General features: G+C 38.1%; 1 protein-coding gene across 50 annotated transcripts in view; it reads right to left on the reverse strand.

Annotated features, from left to right (window-relative positions):
- Nucleotides 1–23,435, reverse strand: part of MLIP (muscular LMNA interacting protein) — a 313,811-nt gene that overhangs the window by 145,893 nt on the left and 144,483 nt on the right. For 38 of the 50 annotated variants that reach the window (XM_070073957.1, XM_070073984.1, XM_070073973.1 and 35 more), the window contains 2 exons: nt 6,137–6,292; nt 2,725–3,117 (listed from right to left, as the gene is read on the reverse strand). In XM_070073957.1, the coding sequence (XP_069930058.1) occupies nt 2,725–2,982 (258 nt within the window). In that variant the 5' untranslated portion in view covers nt 2,983–3,117; nt 6,137–6,292. Of the gene's footprint in view, nt 1–2,724; nt 3,118–6,136; nt 6,293–13,426; nt 13,514–17,249; nt 17,380–23,435 lie in introns of those variants that run through there. The other 12 variants (XM_070073972.1, XM_070073963.1, XM_070073950.1 and 9 more) reach the window with 3 other exon arrangements.

The following is a 23,435-nucleotide window of genomic DNA, read 5'->3' on the forward strand; positions in this document are numbered from 1 at the left end:
AAATACACATATACATTCAACTCTATATTTGCAATGTTCAAGATATCATTGTAACCACTGTAGAGAACAAAATATTTAATAAATGAATTTAATATATGATTTACTTTTGAAGATTTTACAGTCTGATGGGGTAATGAGGCATGTACCTACATATTTATAATACATGCTAGGATGTGACAATTATGAAAATAGGCAGAGAAAAAAAGCTATCAGAATCATTTTGAAGAATAGTTTGCTTACACTGAGGGTACACAAGCAAACTTCATGAAGAGGTCAATAGCTGAGTAATGATTTTGAAGGTGAACAGAATAAGGACTTTCAAATATTTATTATTTTCACACATATTATTCAAGGTGCTGCACTAAGTGGTAGAGATGCAGAAATCAACAAAAAACAGATCAGGACTTCAAGTTATTTCAGTCTAGTGAGGAAGAATGATTAAATCAATCATTGCAATGGAGTGGGGGAATTATAATGGAGATTTTTCAAAAAAAATGGATTGAGAATAAAGAAAATTACAAGGATAGAAGAGAAAAACCAATTCCAGTTTAAAGGAAATGTCTCTAAGAATAGGGGCTACTTGAGCTACACTTATGGTATCATGTAGCCTGGGTCAAAGTAAAGACAGTTTTGAAGAAGAATAAAGCATTCTACACAGAGAAATAAAGGGCTAAATGATGGAACAGTATGGAGTGTGTACATGGTGATGAACCAAGAAAGAGTGGCAAGATGTGGTAGAAAAAGACATTCCAGCCAGGTTATAGATAAGTTAAAGGCTAAGAGCTAACAATGTTCTTTAGGACTAACCAGCAGTGGATTCATACTTAGCAGATAAGCCAGAGATTCACTTAATTGACCCATTCTGACTGAAAAAAAAAAATGACTTTGTTGATATCAAGTAGCTAATCATGGGATTTTTAAAGACTTTTGCCATTAAAGTTTCCCTACTGACTATATTAAATTTCCCAGCCTATCTCTTCTGGTGTGCCAATCATTCTGGCTTTAGTTAATATCTGTGGGTTGTAGTTACCTTATTTTTATTTCATAATGATCTACTATTTATCAAACAAATAGATAATTATAGTAAATAGGAACATGTACAATGACAGTTCCCAAGCATTTCAGAATTCAGTTTTCCTCCATTACTGGTAATCATAGTTTTTACCCACTACTAATAAAATAGGATTGGCTTTTTATCTGTGGTTAGAAAAACAAACTATAACCTACTTTATAATCATCTTTTTAGAAAAAAAATGTTTCCAAGTATTTATTCAGCCTCTCACTTGATCTCTGTATATTTGGCCCCACGAAAACAAAAGAAATAACCAATTCAGAGGAAAAAAAAATCTATGAGTTGGGGAAAAGAGTAAATTAATTAAAAAATCTAAAAATGTCTTCACTAAGAACATTTTCTTTATATTTGGTATTATCGTACCTACATTCTCTCCTCTGAAAGGTCATAGAAAACTTAATAATGGGAATTTCTTTATCTCCACATTGATATTTTATCAACGTTCCTGAGGCAAGAAATAAATGTGTAAGTCTATCACAGTTTATTAAAAATGCATTTAATTATAGGATATAATATTTAATTCTAATACCTAGATGAGAAGAAACTTCAAGATGAAACACATGTTTAGTACAGTAGGCCTAAAAGGTGAATACTAAGGAGTAACAAAAGTAACAATAGAAAATTGATGCTTGAAAGTAATAAAAATACAGCCTCCAGAATTCAGAGGAGACCATAGAAATAAAGATGGAAAGCCATTGAAAACAAAAGGTGCATTCTATTGTTTTAAATAAGGCCTAGTATAATAAAATAGCCAATACACCAAGAAAAACGTCATTCAAATATTTTGGGATACTTGCACATGCCTGATTGAATAGATCTGAACCTGGACATCTTCGTACCAACTCATGTTTCTTGTCAAATAATTGGAATTCTGCATCCACTACCTTCTCTCAAACCTAGCCTCTGCCTTCCTCACATTCTAGCTACACCTGGCAAAAGTCATCTGATATTTTCAATATGCCAAACAGCCAATGACAAAGTAATCTTATTTTTCCCTTCAAAATACCTCCTTAACTACCCGACTCTGTCCTGCCATCACAGACATGGTCTTCTTCGTGCTGCCCATAGGCCACCTGAAATGAACCATTTGATCTTGCAGCTGAACCTGGGGTGGGATATTCTCCCCATTTCACTGAGGTGAGCCCCACCCTGGTGGCTTCTAGCACCACAATAGGAATTTCCCTTAAGACACATAAACAAAACTTCTTTCCCTTATAGACTCTTACTTCCTAGTTTATTCTTTCACTCTGTTTTACTAGTTTGAAACCAATGTGTTTAATCTCCAAATGATGTCTTCTGACTGGATCTTTCCCATGTTTGAAACAAAACACTCTCTCTTGACTAGGGAAACTTCCAGAACCAAACTTCTTGAAGAATTGTTCTAAAGCAAGAAGTGATATTCTCCCCGAATCCACTCCCTGTAAATTGTTACATATACTCTTTAACGAATTCAGAGTATAATAGCATAATCCCTTTTATTTTATGAATTTGCTACTTATGCTTACATTACATGATTAATAATCTTGAGAGTTTGATTTTTTAATATACTTTTTGAGAGTTTTATATGCCTTGAACAGGAACACTTCGCACACAGCCCAGGACAAAATATATGAAACACTTAAATTAGTTTACAGCAAAAAGATAATACCTACCTGACCATGCCTTTGCTGAGGGCCCAGCCCATGAGACATTTCAGGATGTGATGAGGCCTTGAGATCAGTGCCCCATTTTTTGGGACGCACTACATCAGAAGCCAGACTGGAGGAGATTGCCAGAGTCTTGGGCCGGGCAGCCGTGCTGCCAGTCCCCCCCATGGGGCCTTGTTCATCCTTTTTGCTTGTAGCTTCATCTTCCCCTTCAGAGTCCACAATAAAGACATATTCAGCTTTGAAGAGGTCGCTTTGCTGCATTCCTTGTGATTCCTTTGCTTTCAGCCTTCTTTCTTGTGAAATATTTTCACTGACTTCTGAAGTATCAATCAATATCTTTTGGTCTTTCTCTTGTTCACTCCCAGTGTTCAAGATCGAGTAGTCGTTGGAATTAGACTGAAATAGATGTACAGAGAGACAAAAGCATTGCTATTGGTTTAATAAATACTTTCTGCATGTACACTGAAAATCTTAGCCTGCTTATAGAGTTTTTAAGAATCAATTTTAGGCCAGCGCCGCAGCTTACTAAGCTAATCCTCTGCCTGCGGCGCCGGCACCCAGGGTTCTAGTCCCGATTGGGGCTCAAGATTCTGTCCTGGTTGCTCCTCTTCCAGTCCAGCTCTCTGCTGTGGCCCAGGAAGGCAGTGGAGAATGGCCCAAGTGCTAGGGCCCTGCACCTGCATGGGAGACCAGAAAGAAGCACCTGGCTCCTTGCTTCAGATCGGTGCAGTGCGCCGGCCATAGTGGCCATTTTGGGGGTGAATCAGCAGAAGGAAGACCTTTCTCTCTGTCTCTCTCTCTCTCTCACTGTCTAACTCTGCCTGTCAAAAAAAAAATGAATTTTAAAAATCAGATTGGCCTAAGAGAGCTTAGATTGAAGTCAATGGTGTATTTTGCTAGTCTACCTGCTTGATTTATCCAAGCCCAAACAACTTAGTGCTCAAAATCAATGTCAACAGTAAAAGAATATAACTGTTTCCAAGTAAATTATAGAATGATCTTTGAAAAAGAGAAACAGAACAATGTTTTTCATGAAGACGTCCATGAAATCAGTGGGGATTGGGCAAGTATTTAGTTAATGGCTAAGCAAACTGTATGTCCTTTGAAAATTAGAGACGTAAGGAAATTTCATTGAAAGTTTCTAAAATAATATAAATCTCTGTAAAAATCTTAGCAGAAAAATAAAATTGGTACACAATGCATAGATAGTCAGACAAAACAATATGAGCTAATTGGCAGAACTCATGAACAGGACACCAAAACAGATATAGATGTTTTTAGTACAAATAATTCTTCACTGCTATTTCACTTTAGATTTGTAATTCTAAATCTCCTATCCAATTTTTTATACATATACAGAAGAGTTACGAGAACAGAACTAACATTGCTCTATCAATCTCCCAAACTCCTGTTTCTGAAATGATAACAGCCAATTACCCTAAGATAGTGTTTAAGAATCACTATATTCCTAAATTTGTATATATGAAATACATGAAGTTTGTATGCCTTAAAATTAATTAATTAAAAATAAATAAATGAGTGCACTAACAAAAAATAGAATTAATATCAGTTTCCTTGTTTTGAGTATCATACTATGGCTACTATTCTTTTCTCTGAAACACTTCTGTAAGGTTAAAAAATTTCCAAATAAAAAGCTAAGCAACCTATAAATTAAAACTAGCAATTCCAAACATAGTGGTCAAATTAATGTGTGCTTGTGTTGTGTGTGTGTAAACAGAAGTCAAACCATTGATTAGACACAACTAACCTAAGAAGTTGATTTTAACACTTTCAACACTATTCAGTCATTGCTGCTGATTTGATCAAGATAAGAAACATTACCTCTGATGAGTATTTTGCTGTTCATTTTTTTCTATTTCTTTAACACATTTTTCATAGCATTTATCGCTGCTACCTGAGATCTTATTATATGCTTTTCATTTTATTACTGCTTGCCCTCCCAGTAACAACTAAGCAAAGTATCCTTTTACACTTACAATTTCAAGCACCAAGAGCTTAGCATATGTTCACTAAAGAGTTGTTAAATATATAAATAAACCAGAAGTTGCCCTATACCAACATTGAACTATTAAAAAAACAGGATAGAAAGTCTTCATCCTTTAAAGAGATGGTTGTGTTAATATCACCAGCAGCCAAGTTTGGCAGGCCTGCAACCAGGAGTGGTTCACATAGCTGCAGTCTCATGGTATCCAAAGGGCCTAGTAACAAAGGACCTCGTGGATATATTGTATGTGATAAGTTCCATTAGGGAAAAACTTCACAGAAATACCTCATATAATGCTCAGGATTTCTCTGAAACAACTTGGCCCCATTAGTCTAAAAGAATAGCGCCATTGAAAATTGTAGAATCATGGGTATATTGCTACTTCCTAGATAAAGGAAGACAAAGTTTTGTATAGATCAACTGAATCTTATTATTTTATTCCCTTTCCAGTAGCTAAATAATAGCTTGAAGTTCCCTCAGTCTCATTCTATTGATAATAAAGCAATATTAAAATACATTTTAAAGAGAGAAAAATTGTCCAGAATTGCAGTATTTTAACACAAATTATTTTCAGGTTTTTGTTTTTGTTGTGGTTGAGGTTGGTTGGTTCTAATTTCTCTTCTTGTCTTGGTTTCATTTTAGGTAGCCATAGTCAGGGTATGAATAAAACTTTGTAGCCTATTTTATTTCCTAATAGTGCAACATTATTATTTTTCATGGAATCACATCCTCACTGTATTTGTAACATTGTCAAAGTGATATACTGCCATATTTCTAATTTTTACCTAGTAGCTAGTTATTATACTATTTTTATTTTTTCCTAATCATTTCCATACATAACATTTTTTTCTTTTGTTCTGTGTTCTTGGGACATATTTCAAAGTTAAATCATTGAAGAGTTATGAGTAGCTTTATAACAGTGCATAAGGTTTTTCCACAAATTTGTATAAATTTACAAAACTAGTAATAAGGTGTGAGCATACCAATATTCCCACAACTGTTTCAACATTGGATATTATATTTTTAAATGTTGCTAGATTTTGACATGTTAAATAATAACAACTGCTCATTGTTTTCTTGCATTTTCTTAAATTTAAACATTTTAATTTTGTTTTTATTACCTTAAGATGTATTTGGGTAACAGTTCCAGGAGGCAGAATTTGCCATGTAAATTGCAAACAATAGGACATCAACCCAAAACAATTAAGAGTAACACACTAGAAAAAAGTTGGGATTTGACAACACTTAGGTTCCTATAGCTTAATTATATTTTTAGTCACACTAACCTTAGATTTCACAATCATCTCACTTTAAGCACAGGAAATAAACAATGATACAAATTTCTGAATCATTATTATGGACAATTTAATTCAAATGTTTGAAATAAAAAAAAAGAATTAAAAATCCTACCCTATTTACAGTTTCTGGACTCTTATCACTTGGTTCCTCTGGAATTTTAACAAGGTATTTAGAGGTGTCAGCCAACTGAGTGTGGGTTGGCAGTCTTCTGACAGTGGGGACAAATGTGAAGATCAGAGGTTTGGCTTCAGAGTCACCAGAAGAGACCTATGAGATATGTAATAAATTAGACTTTCAGCCTTGTCAGAGGTTTATCTTGACTTTATTCTCAATATACAATGATACTTAATCTCATTTCTTTTGATAAATGGCCTATTGTCCTATAATCATATCTATGACTGCCAAAGAAAACAGCTATAAAAACAGTTATCATTTTTATGATACCATTTGCCAAAGAAAGCAGTACATCCACAGGACAAATTTATTATGGGGAGGGTAATAAAACAATAGGTTAGAGAGCTAGCTGATCAGCTGGAATCACACAGGGCATTGCTAACATGGTGGGGACATCAAAAACCAAGCATCTGGTCTGCTTCACAATTGACTTTTATCAATCTGACCCTAGGTTAGCAGGTTCAATTTATTAACTCATGTACAACAAGCATACAAGGAAATTCTGACATTCACCATTAACAGCAATGCTAAAATATGGATTTAAAATTGAAAGTATGCCAATCAGAATACCAGTACCTGCTGTCAAAGGTATAGCTTCTCATTTATTCCCAACTCATTCAAAAATAATTCCAGAAACTATGGGCTAGGACTACAGTGGTGAATAGGAAACAGTAGACTTCTCACAAGTAGAGGAAGGACATATCAAGAATAAATGCTAAAGGAATAGTGATGAGGGTACCTACCTAACTTGGATACTCCATACATGAAGGCAGCTGATATTTATGCTTAGAAGAAGAAGAGGATGAGAGTATACCACGTTGAAAAAAAATCTGACATATGAAAGTAAAGGAAATAGCAGCTGTAGGATGTGGATGAAACTTGGACTTTGTCCTGATGACAACAAAGAACCATTAAAGCATTATTGATTGAGCAATGAAATAGTCATACTGGAATTTTAGCAAGATATATTTGCTTTTAAAAGTTGCAAGACTAGAGACAGAACAAAGAGCTAAAAGCACTGGGTTGATAACTTAATGGGAGAAGAAATAGAGAATATGGTTCTTTTGCCTATTTTCCAAGAAGTTTGGGTGAGAAATGAAGATAGAAGTTGGGAAGAGCTAGAGTCAATGAAGTTCCTTTGTTGGTCTTGTAATGGAGTATATTTGAACCTATCCATAGACTAAAGAGAAAAATAGTATATAGGAAAGGGGAGTTAGATTAAGGAAGAGACCAGCAAAAGACATTAAGAGTATCAGAGAAAGAACATGATTTCCTTGGAGAGCAGAGAATATGCACAAAGATGTCCACAAAACGCTGAATGAGGTGTAGAGGCAAACATGCACAAAGTAGTAAGTGATGGGAATCACTTTTGGTAAATTCAGTTTTCATAATAAAACCACGACCCATCTAGTTAGATCAACATTTCCCCTCTGCCACCTCAACATCACTGTCAGAAGAAATACATGCCCTGACAAAATCCCCACTACCCTCTCCCTTTAATCTGTGCCACCTGTGCATGCCTTGGGCCTCTCAGACTCTATGAATTTACAGGCATGTCCTTTAACTGATCCATGTAAGTGCCTGTGAGAAACCCAGGCCTTTGAGTCATCCCTCAATCCTGGCTTGCTATAGGATCCCTAGTTTTGGTCCCATCCTTTTCCCTACTCCAACTCTTAAAACTGTGCATGTACACTTTCTGGAATTCAGCCAGCCATTATAAAAATCCTTCATATCCTTAACGTCTGTAAATATTCTCTTTGCCTCCAGTTCTAAGACATGGTTCTTACTGGAAAAATTTGTGAGAAATCTTACTGAGAAATCTTTCTTAGTGCAAGCTCTTTTCTCTCCCACTTTTGTACCACACGGCCTAGCAGGGGAAGTGTCCTTCTTGCTTATTTTAGCACTTACAGATTATTATTCTTTCTTACCCAAAACTTTGAATGTTAGATCTCACTTCATTATCGTCTATACAATTCATACCTCTCTCAGTTGTAGTCATCTGCCCATACTCAAATCAAACCCTTCTTGAAGATTTAGTTACTGGCTCAATGCCACTGGCACCTTGTTTTTTATTTAATAATACCTAATATTACATTTAATAGGTAATTTTTCTAATACTCTTTCCTTAATATATTCATTATTGACTCTCACACCCCTAGCATGGACCACCAACTGCAAACCCTCCATAATTTCAATTTTTCATTTTCTGAGCACCACTTCCTGTCTCTCCATACCACATCCTCTAATATTCCAACTCCAACATTTGTTGAATCCAACCAGGATTAAAACCTATTGATTCTACCAAAGTTATGCTTTCCACACTTTATTTCTTAACTAATTAAAAAAAAAAAGTTGACCAGAGTCATTCCCATGGATGCTCCTCAAAGGCTTTGCCCTTTCCTGCATCATTAGCCTATTTGTATAAACCACAGTTCTCACTAAATCTATATCCCTATTATCTACTGCTACATGACAGAAGTAAACCTGGCTGGGGAACATCACACAACCATGTTTTCTGGCCCCATTTTACAACCAAAATTTTAAGTCCCAAGAAGCTACTTCAATGCTACCCCACAAGCATACCACACTTTTATAGCCTACTCATTTTTTCACAAACATAGAAAATGCTTTCACAACTTCTCCCATTCTTCAAGGAGAGAAGAAGCATTCCTTAATGTTTTCCATATTCTCACACTGGGCTGATGACTTTCCCATTTCAGTGAGATCATTTAAGCAATTAGAGGAGATTCCAAATACCACATCTACTCATATAACATCTCACCTCCATCTCTACTCATGGAGAAGTGTACTCTCTACGCTTCTACTGTTATTAATATACCGAGCCTAGATCTACCAATATGCAACTCTTAGTAAAACTAACCTTCATTTGAACATTTTGCCTTCTACTTACTTTTGTTTACTCAGCAAAGTCTTATTAAACACCTACTAAAATACTAGGTATATTTTCAGGGGATAGTGATAAAATAATGAACAAAAATCTTTACCCTTATTGTAGTGGAAGGATATGGGCAGTAAATAAATAAATGTAAAAAATACATAGCATTTCCATAAGTACTATAAAGAGTTGCTATAAGCCTGCACTGCGGCTCACTAGGCTAATCCTCTGCCTTGCGGCACCGGCACACCGGGTTCTAGTCCTGGTCGGGGCGCCAGATTCTGTCCCAGTTGCCCCTCTTCAAGGCCAGCTCTCTGCTGTGGCCAGGGAGTGCAGTGGAGGATGGCCAAAGTGCTTGGGCCCTGCACCCCCTGGGAGACCAGGATAAGTACCTGGCTCTTGCCTTCGGATCAGCGCGGTGCGCCAGCCGCAGCACACCAGCCGCAGCGGCCATTGGAGGGTGAACCAACGGCAAAGGAAGACCTTTCTCTCTGTCTCTCTCACTGTCCACTCTGCCTGTCAAAAAAAAAAAAAAAAAAAAAAAAAAAAAGACTTGCTATAAGGCTCTTATAGTAATCCATGGCAGAGAAAAGGGTGGATTGAATTTGGATTGCATTGCTGTAGTGATAGTATCAAGAAGTGTGAAGAGGGGTGCTGTGGCATAGGTTAAGCCTCTGCCTGCAGCATCTGCATCCCACACGGGCACTTATTTGTGTCCTAGGTGCTCCACTTCCAATCTAACACTCTGGTAATGGCCTGGGAAAGCAGTGGAAATTAAATTGGCACACAAAAAAGCTGTCTGCACATTAATGTTTATCGCAGCTCAATTCACAATAGCTAAGACCTGGAACCAACCCAAATGCCCATTAACAGTAGACTGGATAAAGAAATTATGGGACATGTACTCTATAGAATACTATACAGCAGTCAAAAACAATGAAACCCGGTCATTTACAACAAGATGGAGCAATCTGGAAAACATTATGCTGAGTGAATTAAGCCAGTCCCAAAGGGACAAATGTCATATGTTCTCCCTGATCGGTGACAACTAACTGTGCACCAAAGGGGAAACCTGTTGAAGTGAAATGGACGCTATGAAAAACAGTGACTTGATGAGCTCTTGTCCTAACTGTTGATGTACAATGTAATACTTTATCCATTTTAGTATTTTTTTTGTTCTAGTACTATTGGTTGAACTCTGTAATTAACACACAATTATTCTTAGGTGTTTAAATTTTAACTGAAAAGTGATCCCTGTTAAATATAAGAGTGGGAATAAGAGAGGGAGGAGATGTACAATTTGGGACATGCTCAATCGGACTTGCCCCAAATGGTGGAGTTAGAAATGTGCCAGGGGATTCCAATACAATCCCATCAAGGTGGCAGGTACCAATGCCATCTCACTAGTCCAAGTGATCAACTTCAGTTCACAATTGTGTGGGGAGCAACTCGGACTATACTGTTACTGGAATTAAGACTTATTCTATACATCTGCTCTCCCACAATATGGTGCTGGGAGAGGAGCAAACAGCTTCTACCCAGCTGCCTCTCACCAACTTGACAAGCTGCAGGAGCTGCTCCTGATTGGAGGAGAGCAGCACACTCAGCGTGTGGGTAGCAGAGTTGGGATTGGTGGAAGAGGACTATAAAGGAGGAGAGAGACAACATGCACCAGGAACATCTATCTGAAGGAACACCTGAGGAACACCTGAGCAGCCCCCGAGAGAGCCAGCCGGCGGTGTGCCACTCCCCCGCGGAAGTGGGGAAAGTGGCAGGGGGAACCGCCCTTCCACGGAGGTGGAAGGGACGGTAGCCAACCCGGGAAGAACCAGCATCAAACCCGGGGAGGGCCGAGCAGACGAAAGAACAATGCAGGGTCCTGTGTTGTCCCTCCACGAAGACGGGGAGCGACATAATGGTGCCGTGACTCGGATAGAAAACCTAGGAGGGAAGAAACGGGAAGAAGTGGGAAAATACCGGAGAGAGAGACTAGTAAAGAGCCTAGGGAAAAGCCGGACGGAAAAGGTGCCGGAAGAAGCTATTGAAAGCCTAGGCATAGACTCGGATACGGACTGTGGGAAAGAAGTTAGGATTTAAAGTGAAAGCAAGAAGAAACTTAGACTCAGATATGGACTGCAGGTTGAAAGTGAAAGTGAAACCTAGAAGAAACTTAGACTCGGATACGGACTGTGGGGAGAAGCCAGGAGAAGCGAGAGGGGAATATTGTTGGAAGAAAAGTTAGGAAACATACCGGGTAGAGAAAAATATGTTAGGGAGGATGAAGCCGCGGGGATAAGAGAAACAGAAGTTTAGAAGTAAAATGAGAGAAATAGGAATGCTGGCAGATAGAAGTAAAATAGGAGAGAGAGGAATGCCCGGAGATAGAGAAATAGAGAAAAATAAGGCCTCCCCACACCATGGCAATGAGAGGGCTTGGATTCGGTCTGCCTGATTAGTAAGACGATAAGCACCTGTGGGCGGCTGCAGGTCACCGAAGACAGGCACGTTATCAACACCAATAAGTCTCCCCACAAGACGGCAATGAGAAGGCTTGGATTCGGTTTGCCTGATTGGTAGGGCTTGTAAGCACCTGTGGGCAACTCCACCAAGCAGAGCAGAGTGTGCGCCGTGGGGCACCGAAGACAGGCACGTATCAACGCCAAAAATAAAAAGAAAGGGGGATCTGTGGGGAGCAACTCGGACTATACTGTTACTGGAATTAAGACTTATTCTATACATCTGCTCTCCCACAATATGGTGCTGGGAGAGGAGCAAACAGCTTCTACCCAGCTGCCTCTCACCAACTTGACAAGCTGCAGGAGCTGCTCCTGATTGGAGGAGAGCAGCGCACTCAGCGTGTGGGTAGCAGAGCACGGATTGGTGGAGAGGACTATATAGGAGGAGAGAGACGGCATGGTGGTGTGGGTTGGTTGGAGAGTGCGTTGGAGAGTTCGCAGGGAAGTTCGTTACTTCGTTCTTTCTCATTTCTCTCTACTCATTCTTGCTTTGGGAGTTTGCTGTTTACTTATTCTTACTTTACTATAGAAAGGACTTGTAAAAAAAGGAACAACAAGCATCCGGTCCGGTGCGGCTCCTCCGCACGCGGAGGAGCAGCAAATTGATCACACTGATAGGTCTAAGAGTCAAAGGGATCACATAAACAAGACTAGTGTCTGCTAATACTAACTGATAGAATCAAAAAGGGAGAGAACGATCCAACATGGGAAGCTGGATACACAGCAGACTCACAGAATGGCAGTTGTCCTAAACAGCACTCTGGCCTCAGAATCAGCCCTTAAGGCATTCGGATATGGCTGAAGAGCCCATGAGAGTATTTTAGGCATGGAAAGCCAAGACACTCTGGGAAAAAAAAAGAAGACCTAAATGAAAGATCTCTGTGAGTGAGATCCCAGTGGAAAGAACGGGGCCATCAAAGAAGGAGGTACCTTTCTCTGAAGGGAGGAGAGAGCTTCCACTTTGACTATGGCCTTGTCTAAATAAGATCGAAGTCGGCGAACCCAAAAGGCTTCCATAGCCTTGGCAACTCATGACTAGAGCCTAGGGAGATTGCTGACGCTATAAACAAGAGTGTCAAATTGTTAAGTCAACAATAGAAGTCACTGTGTACTTACTTCTCATGTGGGATCTCTGTCCTTAATGTGTTGTCCAATGTGAAGTAGTGCTATAACTGGTACTGAAACAGTATTTTTACACTTTGTGTTTCTGTGTGGGTGCAAACTGATGAAATCTTTACTTAATATATACTGGATCGATCTTCTGTATATAAAGATAATTTAAAATGAATCTTGATGTGAATGGAATGGGAAAGGGAGCGGGAGATGGGAGGGGTGCGATTGGGAGGGAAGTTATGGGGGGGAAAACCAAGATAATCCATAAACTCTACTTTGGAAATTTATATTTACTAAATAAAAAAATAAAAAAATAATTTGAAGAATCAGGCAATATATTAAAGGAAAAGCTAAGAATTTGCTGACAAATTGGGGGGTAGAGTAGGATAAAATTGACGGAAATCAAGGTGAGTATAAAAGTTTTGGTCTGAATAACTGTAAGAAATGACAAATTATTCACTGAAATGAAGAGAATAACAGTTGAAGCTAGTTTGAGAATGAAGATCAAATATGATATTCCCAATATGCATTCAAATGAAATATGAGTATGAAAGTCAAAGTTAGAGAAAAGTTTGTTCTGGAAATAAAATCATTAGAGTTGTTAACTATAGATGATATTTAAATCCATAATACCAGGTGAGATCACTTAGGAAGTAAACACAAATAAAGGAAGAAGTGCAAGCTGGAACCCTAAAGACTCACATTAAGTGACCCAGCAGCTGAAGAACTGTTAAAGGTGACTCCAGAAGCTTAAGGAGGATAGGAAATTGTGGGTCATCATTGACAGCACTAGAAAAGAGGTTTAAAAAGAAACAAAAGAGTCAGAATACCATACTAAGGGCTTATCCAAGACATATGCATGAGTTTGCATTGAGGCAATTTGGCTCTCTGGTAGTCTCTGGAGAGATGCTGAAATGCCTATCATAGGAACAGAGGAAGTAAATCACAGTATTTATGAAGCTGATATTTGGAGGAGGTGATTGGAGGTGACAGAAAGATGTAGTGTGTGTAAGATGATTTAGGTAACTTATAAGAGTAGAACAAATGATAAGACATGCAGTTCAATATGAATAAAGAAGAAGCATCCTCAAAGCCCATGGACTAAAGGTCTCTGTGAAACAGAAAGCAGACTTGCTACAGTGATGACAGAAAATGCCTTGACATCAAATTTGGTCTATGAGAGCTTAATGGTTGGAAGTATGGTGATTCTAGGTGATTATAAAATCTAGATTTTGCAGGCCAGCACTGCAGCTCACTTGGCTAATCCTCTGTCTGCGGACCCGACACACCAGGTTCTAGTCCCGGTTGAGGTGCCGAATTCTGTCCCGGTTGCTCCTCTTCCAGTCCAGCACTCTCCTGTGGCCCGGGAGTGCAGTGGAGGATGGCCCAACTTCTTGAGCTCTGCACCCACATGGGAGACCAGGAAGAAGCACCTGGCTCCTTGGTTTGGATCGGTGCAGCACGCCGGCTGTAGTGGCCATTTAGGGGGTGAACCAGCAGAAGGAAGACCTTTCTCTCTGTTTCTCTCTCACTGTCTAACTTTGCCTGTAAAAAAAAAAAAAAAAAAAAAAAAAAAAAAAAAAAAAAAAAGAAAGAAAGAAAAAGAAAAAGAAATCTAGAGTTTGGGCCTGAAAACTGAGTATTTGAGAGGAAGGGCACTGAGTTTTCAAAGGTCAGGGTCTGTAAGGCAAGAGTACTGACAGGATCATTTTTGGGGTTGTGGCAAGACTGAGTTGGGGAGAAAGATTAATTATGGGCATACAATCTTGAGTACATGTGAAGCTGGAGTCCAAAAAGTTCCTGGAACAGGGTTCATGAAGATCAAATTATTAATTAGAGATTTTCTTTGTGAGGATGAAATCAAACAAAAATAATTATATAAAATATATTGGCAGCTGATTCACTCAAGTTCTAGAAGGGTGTTAATAAATTAAATTTGGACCATTTATTATAGGATTAACTTGTGGTGACTAAATGCCCATACCTTGTAGGAACAATGCATATTCTCTAAGCTTGCAGACAAACTCTTTTGGACCAATCTTCATTTTTCAATATTCTTTTCTGCTTTTAAAGATATTTGCAGTAGATGAGTTTGGCCTAGTGGTTAAGATCCCAGTTACGACTCATGGATCCACATCAGGGTGCCTGGGTTTGACTCCTAAGGCTAGCTCCTGATCCCAGCTTCATGCCACCGCAGACCCTGGGAGGTAACACCTATGACTCAAGTACTAGGGTTCCTGCCACCTACTTGGGAGTCCTGGATTGAATTTCCAGGCTTCTGGCTTCAATCCAGCCCAGCCTTAGCTGTTGAAAATATTTGGGGAGTAAAGCAGTGTATGACATTCTCTCTCTCGCTCTCTCTCTCCATTCTTAAATAAATATTTTTAAAGACTAATTATAAGAAGTATTTTATCATTACTACTTATTATAGTCAAGTCACAATTCCCAGGTTGTGGCTTATCATCAGAAAATAATAAATCACTGTTTTCCTTTATAGAAAGGAACATTAGATTTCTTTGTAAGATTTAGAGGGCAATCTGGCTTGCATATAACACAAGAGACTCTCTGGATGTATAGTTTTCTAGGAAGATTTCTTTATATGATGAGATTCATGGATACCATGATGAAACGCAAAGTGGTTTTGGTAAGTAAATCACTGATGGTAGTTCAAATAATCTATCCTAGAATTGCTTTTTGAGTATGGCAATAAAGATAATCCTTTACAAGTTGAAGAAGAAGTGGTAACATTTTTACCTTGTTCCCAGGATCTACGGGGAGGCCTGCCCTTATATTTGAACATTTTGAAAATAGGCCTATCTTAAGTTCTTCCCATATGAAATTTAAATAGCATCGCAAAAACTTCTTTAGAATAAGCACCTCCTGGTTCTGAAGTATATGAAATCATTATAAACACTAAGTAGCTTTACATTCTAAAACATGCAATGATGAAAATTTACTTCTCCAAATGCCCAATTCATATAATTGAATCATTTCAAGTCTCTAAAATACAGTTCCACACTTGATGCCTCACAACCTACAGACTTTTTAAGATTCTTAGCTATAATTTTAATAAATAAAGAAATAAAGTATGAATAAGAATTGATGCTTCAAAGACAGGTATGCTTTTGTAACAATACTCTGATAAGAGTTTCCAAACACAACCACATGCTGCAAATAAAGGCAACTGAAGTAAAATTATTTCCTTCAGCTGTTGTTATATTCCCTATAGAAACGCTACTTTCACACATAAAATACAAAATTTCTTTAGGTGAACCAGTATATGATACCATTACAGAAAACAAAACACAAGAAAGCTAATAGGACTAAAGACTTATTCATCTCCCCAGGTTTCCCTTGAAGAGAAACGAGGTTAGGGATAAATTCCTATCTACATATATATCCCTGGAAGAATAATCACAAAATGAAAATTATTGGGTAATTCACTTATAAGCTAATAGTACAATGTTAGAATAGGGTTCTTTTTACTGCCTTTACCTAACACCCTCTTACCTTACCAGGGACCTAATATTCATTTCCTCAGAACTTCAAAGAAAAAGGATTTGAAAATACACTTGTTATAAAAGGGTACTTCAAAAAATCCATGGAAAATTGGATTAAAAGATAAGCTTATTTTGTGCAAAGGTTTTTGAAATCCATGCATAATTTTTATGGTATGTATTTTCCGTAAATTTTCTGAAGACTCCTCATATTATGAGATGAGATGAGATGAGATGAGATGAGATGAGATGAGATGAGAACCATGTTAGTGAGGAGAGTGTCAAATCCCTTGTTTAGGAAAGAAAGAAAAAAGATATTTTCTGTTTGCTGCATAGTGTGGCCAAGTTCCAATAGAATCCAAAAATGAATTGCTATGGTGATGAAAAATCATCTTCCACACAAAGCAGGAACAGATGCATGTTAATAGCATTGCACTTGTTAATTGCCAATTAACACTTTCAGTGTTCGATGCCAATGTCGTTTAAACATCTTGGGTCCTATCATGGGGAAACTATTTTAATAACAGTAATAAGAGCTGAAAGGATTAAAACATTTCCCTAAAATATGCTTTGAAACACTCAAAATCTCTAAGATTGTCACCTTCTGAACAGACAGCCTAATAATTTGAGAAACTGTTGTCACCCATGCCATGCATGCTATCTGCTTCTTTGCTCAGTTTCAGGCTCTCATACCTTCCTGTCTTACACTTCCCTAAAAGTTCCCTTCCTTCCAATGTTGACACCTACACTCACAGATGGCCAGTAACCTCCTGTTGAAGAGAGGCATTACAAGATATGTTAGCGTTAACACTATGCCGAGGGCTGTCCTGAGCATTTTCTTTACCCAATGAGCAGTTTTGCCTTTATCTGCTCGCTCTTTTCCCTAACTGCAGATAACACTTCATTTCGAAACACAGACAAATTTATCTGTGCTAGCTCTCCCTCTAGCCCTCTTTCAGCAAACACCATGAGCACAGTTTACTGCTTTTATAAGTCACTGAAAGCATTAAGCAAAGACTTCCTTTTACCTGGGGTGTGGTCTGAACGCTCCCTGCTAAGATGCACGAGTTCATTTGGAAGTAATTGTTCCCGCAGTCACTCAGAAGCCCCTGTTCTGGAAGCATTGATTCATCACATAAGGGAGTGAGCAAACCAATGACTGAGGTGGGAAGGAAGCTTCTTACTAAAACAACACACACGCGCGCACACACACACACACAGGCGGGGGGGGGGGGTGTGGATAAAGGAATTCTAAAAAGAGGTAAGACAGAATCCTTTCTGAATTGAAAAACTGCGTCAGTTCCAGAGAATAGATTTATGTTTCGACAGTTTTTAGATTTGCAACTTCATGATAGGTCATACTGACTGCTGAAATGGAATCAAAGATTGCCACCTATATGGGTTTGCCCTCTTTTCTTTCCATGCATGCATTCCAATTATATATTCTGTGGAAGGAAGAGAGAAGCCAGATTGTGCAGCAAGGAGAAGCTGATTGAAGGGCCTTAGCATCTGCCAATCTCAGTCATCAGTTGGTCACATTCAGAGAACATTTAGTGATACAAATATATGCAAACACTGTCCAAATAAAGAACTAGAAAACAGTGATCATTTTTTAAAAATCAATAACTTTAATGATCAGTTCTTGGTGTATAAATTGCAAGCAGCAATGCAGGAGCATATGTAGTGACTAAAGTTTTGCTATTAATAGAATTTACTCTAAAATAAAGCTTTGAATCAAATAGTTGTCAAAACAAAATTCCATTCCAAGGTTCCTGGAAGGCAATGAGTATCTTGACTGCATACAAATCTCAAAATTTCACACGTAAACTTGATTGAAAATTTCAGTTTTTTTATTTCTATCAGTACTTATTTTTCTCCAAATCTATAATATCTATAGATGAGCTTTAGTGATGAAAGATGCTGTATCGAAAGGGCTAGGTACAGGCCAAAGGTAATGGGAAGAAATAATGATTTTTTTCTTTAAGAATCAAGATTATGCCTCATAACATTTTAACATCCAAAGCCTGAACTTTTGGAAACATTACTAGTAAAATAATTGTTAAAAGTGATTCTATTACCACAGTGGGAAAATATTTCTAAATAATATAGAACATTTTGACTGAGAAATAGTCTCAATATCTGATACAAGTGCTGCATTTTATCACTAAACAATGTGTAATCTTCCATGTCAGGTACATTTACCAATATCAAAAAGAGAATATGATACTTTGCTACTCAAAAACCTTACAGTCCATTTGGGAATATAAAATAGGTATAAAAATAACAGAGATATAAAGTCAAAAAAACAAAGTCTCATACCACAGATCTTTTCAAACTTTCCTGCATATACAAACCACCTATGGATTTTACTAAAATGCAGATTCTGGACAAGTGTTTGGTGCAGTGGGTAAGGTGCTTCAAGAGATGCCAAAATCCCATATCTGTGCCTCATTCAAGTCCTGACTGTGTTTAGGATTCCAGTTTCTTGCTAATACACAGCATGGGAGGAAGCAACCTGGTTTCAGAATGGCCCATCCCTGCTTGTTGCTGGTATCAGGGGAATGACCCAGCAGATGGGCAATCTCTCAGTGATCTCTCTCTCTCTCTCTGCCTTTAAAACACATAAATACTTTTTAGATGCTGTTTCTGATTTAGGAGATCTCGGGTGGGACTAAGAGACTGTATTTCCAACAAGCTCCCAGGGTCTGCACAGCTGCTGGTCTGTGTCACTTTGATCAGCAAAGACTCATAGGAATTTCAGAAGAAGTGACATTATGTCTGTCTATCCTGGAGTAATTTAAAAAGGTGGCATCTGAACTACCCAGAAGGAAAGGGGCCTGGAGATCTATGAATGTGGGATGAAAGAGCACTTATTTTATTTGTAAAAAGAAAACTTTGAGTAAAGGCACCTATCAGAACAGCAAGAACAGTAAGTAGCAGGTGTAATCTGAAAGCATGAGACCCTGGAGGCAGATCATTCACTGACTGTGGCACTCCAGACAAGTTACTGAACCCTCAAAGACTCAGTCCTCTCACCTGTGAAATAGGAGTAAGAACAGAAATTATCTCCCAGGGTTTTTATGATGGTCATAATTAAATTCAGCAAGCAAAAACCATAGTTCTGTGCCAGGCAAATACATAATATATGTTACTTGATGGTACTATTTTCATTTTGATCAATGATAATAAACAGAAATAAGATTGAAAAAGCAAATTAAATAAATATCAACAAAGATCTAGAATGAAGGTGCTCAAGTTTTTTTCAGTGAAGGTAGAATGGTGATGTGTGAATGAAAACATCAAAAGGTAGCATCAATAAATCTTAAAGAACTCTTAGCTCCAAGTTCTACTGAGGCTCCCCAAGAGGAAGTGACAATGCAGCCCATTGTCTATGGTCCAGTCAATTTATTCTAGGTAAATTTCAACAACTATGAAGGTCTCCTATACCTCATTCTGTCCTTTTCCTTCTGATTTTTTTCTCCCAGTTCTTCCTCCACATATAAAGCAATATTTAGGCAAGTTGGCACAATGAAATTTACAAGAGGAAATTCTTCAGCTTCTACTTTTTTGCCTTACTCAGATTCTTTTCAATCACTTTACAACATAGGAACCAATTAAATCCATCCATTACTTTGCTATTTTGCTATTTTTCTCTATGTCTTAGTGGCAACTTATTTCTAATTCTTTACTTTCCCTCATTTTATTAACAAATAATTTTGTTATAATAGACTATTTCTTATAAAGACAGAAGTCATAATTTTTATAAAATTATTTTGTATTATATAAACACAAAATGGATGTGTATTATAATAGCATGCTCCAGCCATCTGGTTGGTAACTACATATAGCTTGGAAAAGCACATGTATTTAGGGTAATTTCTATAGAAACTATATTTTCATTTAATTAGAAAAATCAACGGCACCTGGTCCAAAAAAAAAGCTAGATTCTAGTCTTGGGTGGCAAAAGAGCACATAAGTTATATAGAGTGAACACCAGGAAAGAATCTAATCCCCAACTGTAACTACATTTCCTATAGACAAGAAGAATTACTTAGGGTCTTCTCAGGACCCTTAAGCATTTTATACACACAGATTTTTAATGATGTCTTTTCCACAAAGGAACACAAATTTATCTGTTGGAAAACAGTTTTTCACAACAAAGTCAAGTGTGTTAAAGTTTGCAATAAATGAAAATAATCCAAAATTATCTTTAAAAGCTGGCATTATTGATGCCTGAAGCAGGTTTCCTTCACCCTCCTTACTAAACAGATATCACTGCATTATCTTTGAGCCAAAAAAATATAAAATAATGTTTTTAAAATAATATAGAACAAGTAGTCTTTCTTTCTGACATGATAAACAAATTTGAGAAAAAACAGATTAGTCCACATAAAGTTTTGCCAAGAAACATGTAAGTGATTAAACAGATTCAGCTGCCAAGGCAATTCAGACATCCATTTGTCTATTCTCATGCCTCATGCTTGAGAACTGAGGCACTAGAAGTCTCATTTATTTTTCTTAATAAACATCTGCTGAGCACAAGGCACTGATGTACACTCTGGGGGACATGAAGATAAAGAAGATGTAGGCCCTATTGTCAACATGGCTTAGAGTCTCATAAAGGGTCTAACTTCACAAGGGAAACCAGCAATGAGTGAAGTTACAGGAGTAAAAAGCAAAGTGTTGAATGGAGGATGTATAGGGAAATGATCTCAAGCTATTCCTAGTAAGATTTCACCCTTCACTCTGCATTCTGATCCTGTTTCTGGTTAACAACATTGGGATATTCATTCTATGTCAGCCCTGGGTCATGTTTTTTTTTCTCTTGAGTCAGAATCATCAGTATTATGAATCCTCATCCCCTTAGTTATTGATGATTCCAGGAATCTTGGCACTATCTCAATTCACAGACTAAGAATTGGGTGTAAAGCATAATGAATATATGAGTTCCTATCATAGCCTAAGTCTGGGCTGACACAGATTGACACTTGGATAGACCATGTCTGATTCCTTCCATTTCTGTTATCACTACTTATATATTTTTTTAACTTTTATTTAATAAATATAAATTTCCAAAGTACAGTTTATGGATTACAATGGCTTTTTCCCCCCATAAGTTCCCTCCCACCTGCAACCCTCCAAGCTCCCGCTCCCTCTCCCATTCCATTCACATCAAGATTCATTTTCGATTCTCTTTATATACAGAAGATCAATTTAGTATATATTAAGTAAAGATTTCAACAGCTTGCACCCACACAGAACATAAAGTATAAAATACTGCTTGAGTACTAGTTATAGCATTAATTCACATTGGACAACACATTAAGGACAGAGATCCTACATGAGAGCACAAGGACTCCTGTTGTTGACTTAACAAATTAACACTCTTGTTTATGGCCTCAGTAATCTCCCTAGGCTTTTGTCATGAGTTGCCAAGGCTATGGAAGCCTTTTGAGTTCGTGGATATCGATCTTATTTAGACAAGGTCATAGTCAAAGTGGAAGTTCTCTCCTCCCTTCAGAGAAAGGTACCTCCTTCTTTGATGACCATTTCTTTCTACTGGAATCTCACTCACAGAGATCTTTCATATAGGTCCTCTTTTTCTTAGGACATCTGCCATTCTATGAGTCGAGCAGACTAAAATTTATAAATCACTTATATATATTTTTTAAATTTTTATTTACTTATTTGAAAGTCAGAGTTACACAGAGAGAGGAGAGGCAGAGAGAGAGGGCGAGGTCTTCCATAGGATGGTTCACTCCCTAATTGGCTGCAATGGTCAGAGCTGTGCCGATCCGAAGCCAGGAGCCAGGAGCTTCTTCTAGGTCTCCCACATGGGTGTAGGGGCCCAAGGACTTCGGCCAACTTCTACTGATTTCCCAGGCCACAGCAGAGAGCTGGATCAGAAATGGAGCAGCCAGGTCTTGAACCGGCGTCCATATGGGATGCCTGCACTTTTGCCAGGGCATTAACCTGCTATGACATAGTGCCAGCCCCCATATCCCTTATCTTTAATGTGTTGTCCTTTTATAATACACTCATACAACTAACATCTTTACTTGGATATCTCATACACATCTGAAAATCAGTACATCTCCACTAAGTTACTTGCATTTCTATAGAACCATCTCTACCTACCACCCCCAAATTTTCCTCACCTCAGCATATAGAATCTACCCATTTCTAGTTGGCTGGGGCAAAAGTGATAGATTTATACTGATTTTTCTTGGTTTCCCATAATCTCCTATCAAAGTCATGATATCCTCTATTGGCCCTTCCTTCAAAATAATCCAGAAAATGAATATATCTCCCTCCTTCTACTTCTAACATCCTGGTAACAGAACTTACCATCTGAATCAATGCCTCTTAAGTGGTCTCCCTGCTGCCATTTTGCCTCTTGTAATAGATGCTCTAATGAACCTTGTGTATCCCGCTTCTAGCTAAAGGATTTCCATGCTCCTAGGAGTACTGTAACAGCCTAGTAGGCAGTCATCTCTAGGAATTCCTCTAGGGTTCTTTGTTGAAAATCATTGCCCCTTCTTAGAGGCATCCAATAGCCAATCAGTAAATGCATCGGTATAAAGGCCTGAAACCCTCACTCTGATTTGGGACAACTCTAAAGGGCAACCCAAGTTTCAGAGCACCCTGTGCACTGAGTTTGGTGTTAAGACAATATTACAGCCCAGTGCTTCTTGTGTCTAATCCTGCCTTCTTCCCATCCCCGACAGGTGTTGCTCCTGAAAGCACTCCCTAACTCCCTGATAAACTCCCCAAATCCTAATCTCCATTTTGGAGTCTGCTTCCTGGAAACCCAATATGTCACATCTCCCTACAATTTTACTTTCTATACTGCGGCAACATTAAACCTTTTCGAACAAAAATCGGACCATGTCACCTGTCTGTTCAAAAGCCTTTGAAGGCTTCCCTTGCCACTCAAAGTATAAGCCCATCTTTATAATGGCCTATAGACCCACATAATATTAATCCCTATCACCTTCTCCCTTGCTCCCTTAGCCCCAGCCACAATGACATTTTTGCATTCCTAGATTATGCTAATCTCATTCTCTGGAATGTTCTTCCTAAGCTTGTTACTGTTCCTTCACAAGGAAGTCTCTGCACAAAGCCATGTTAATAGTAAAATCATCTCATCCTATATAAAATTGCAACCCTGGTCTTGTCTCTCTGCCGACATCCTCTAATTCCTTCTTAGCTGG

Source organism: Oryctolagus cuniculus, chromosome 5 (genome assembly GCF_964237555.1).
Source record: "Oryctolagus cuniculus chromosome 5, mOryCun1.1, whole genome shotgun sequence".
NCBI lineage: Eukaryota > Metazoa > Chordata > Mammalia > Lagomorpha > Leporidae > Oryctolagus > Oryctolagus cuniculus.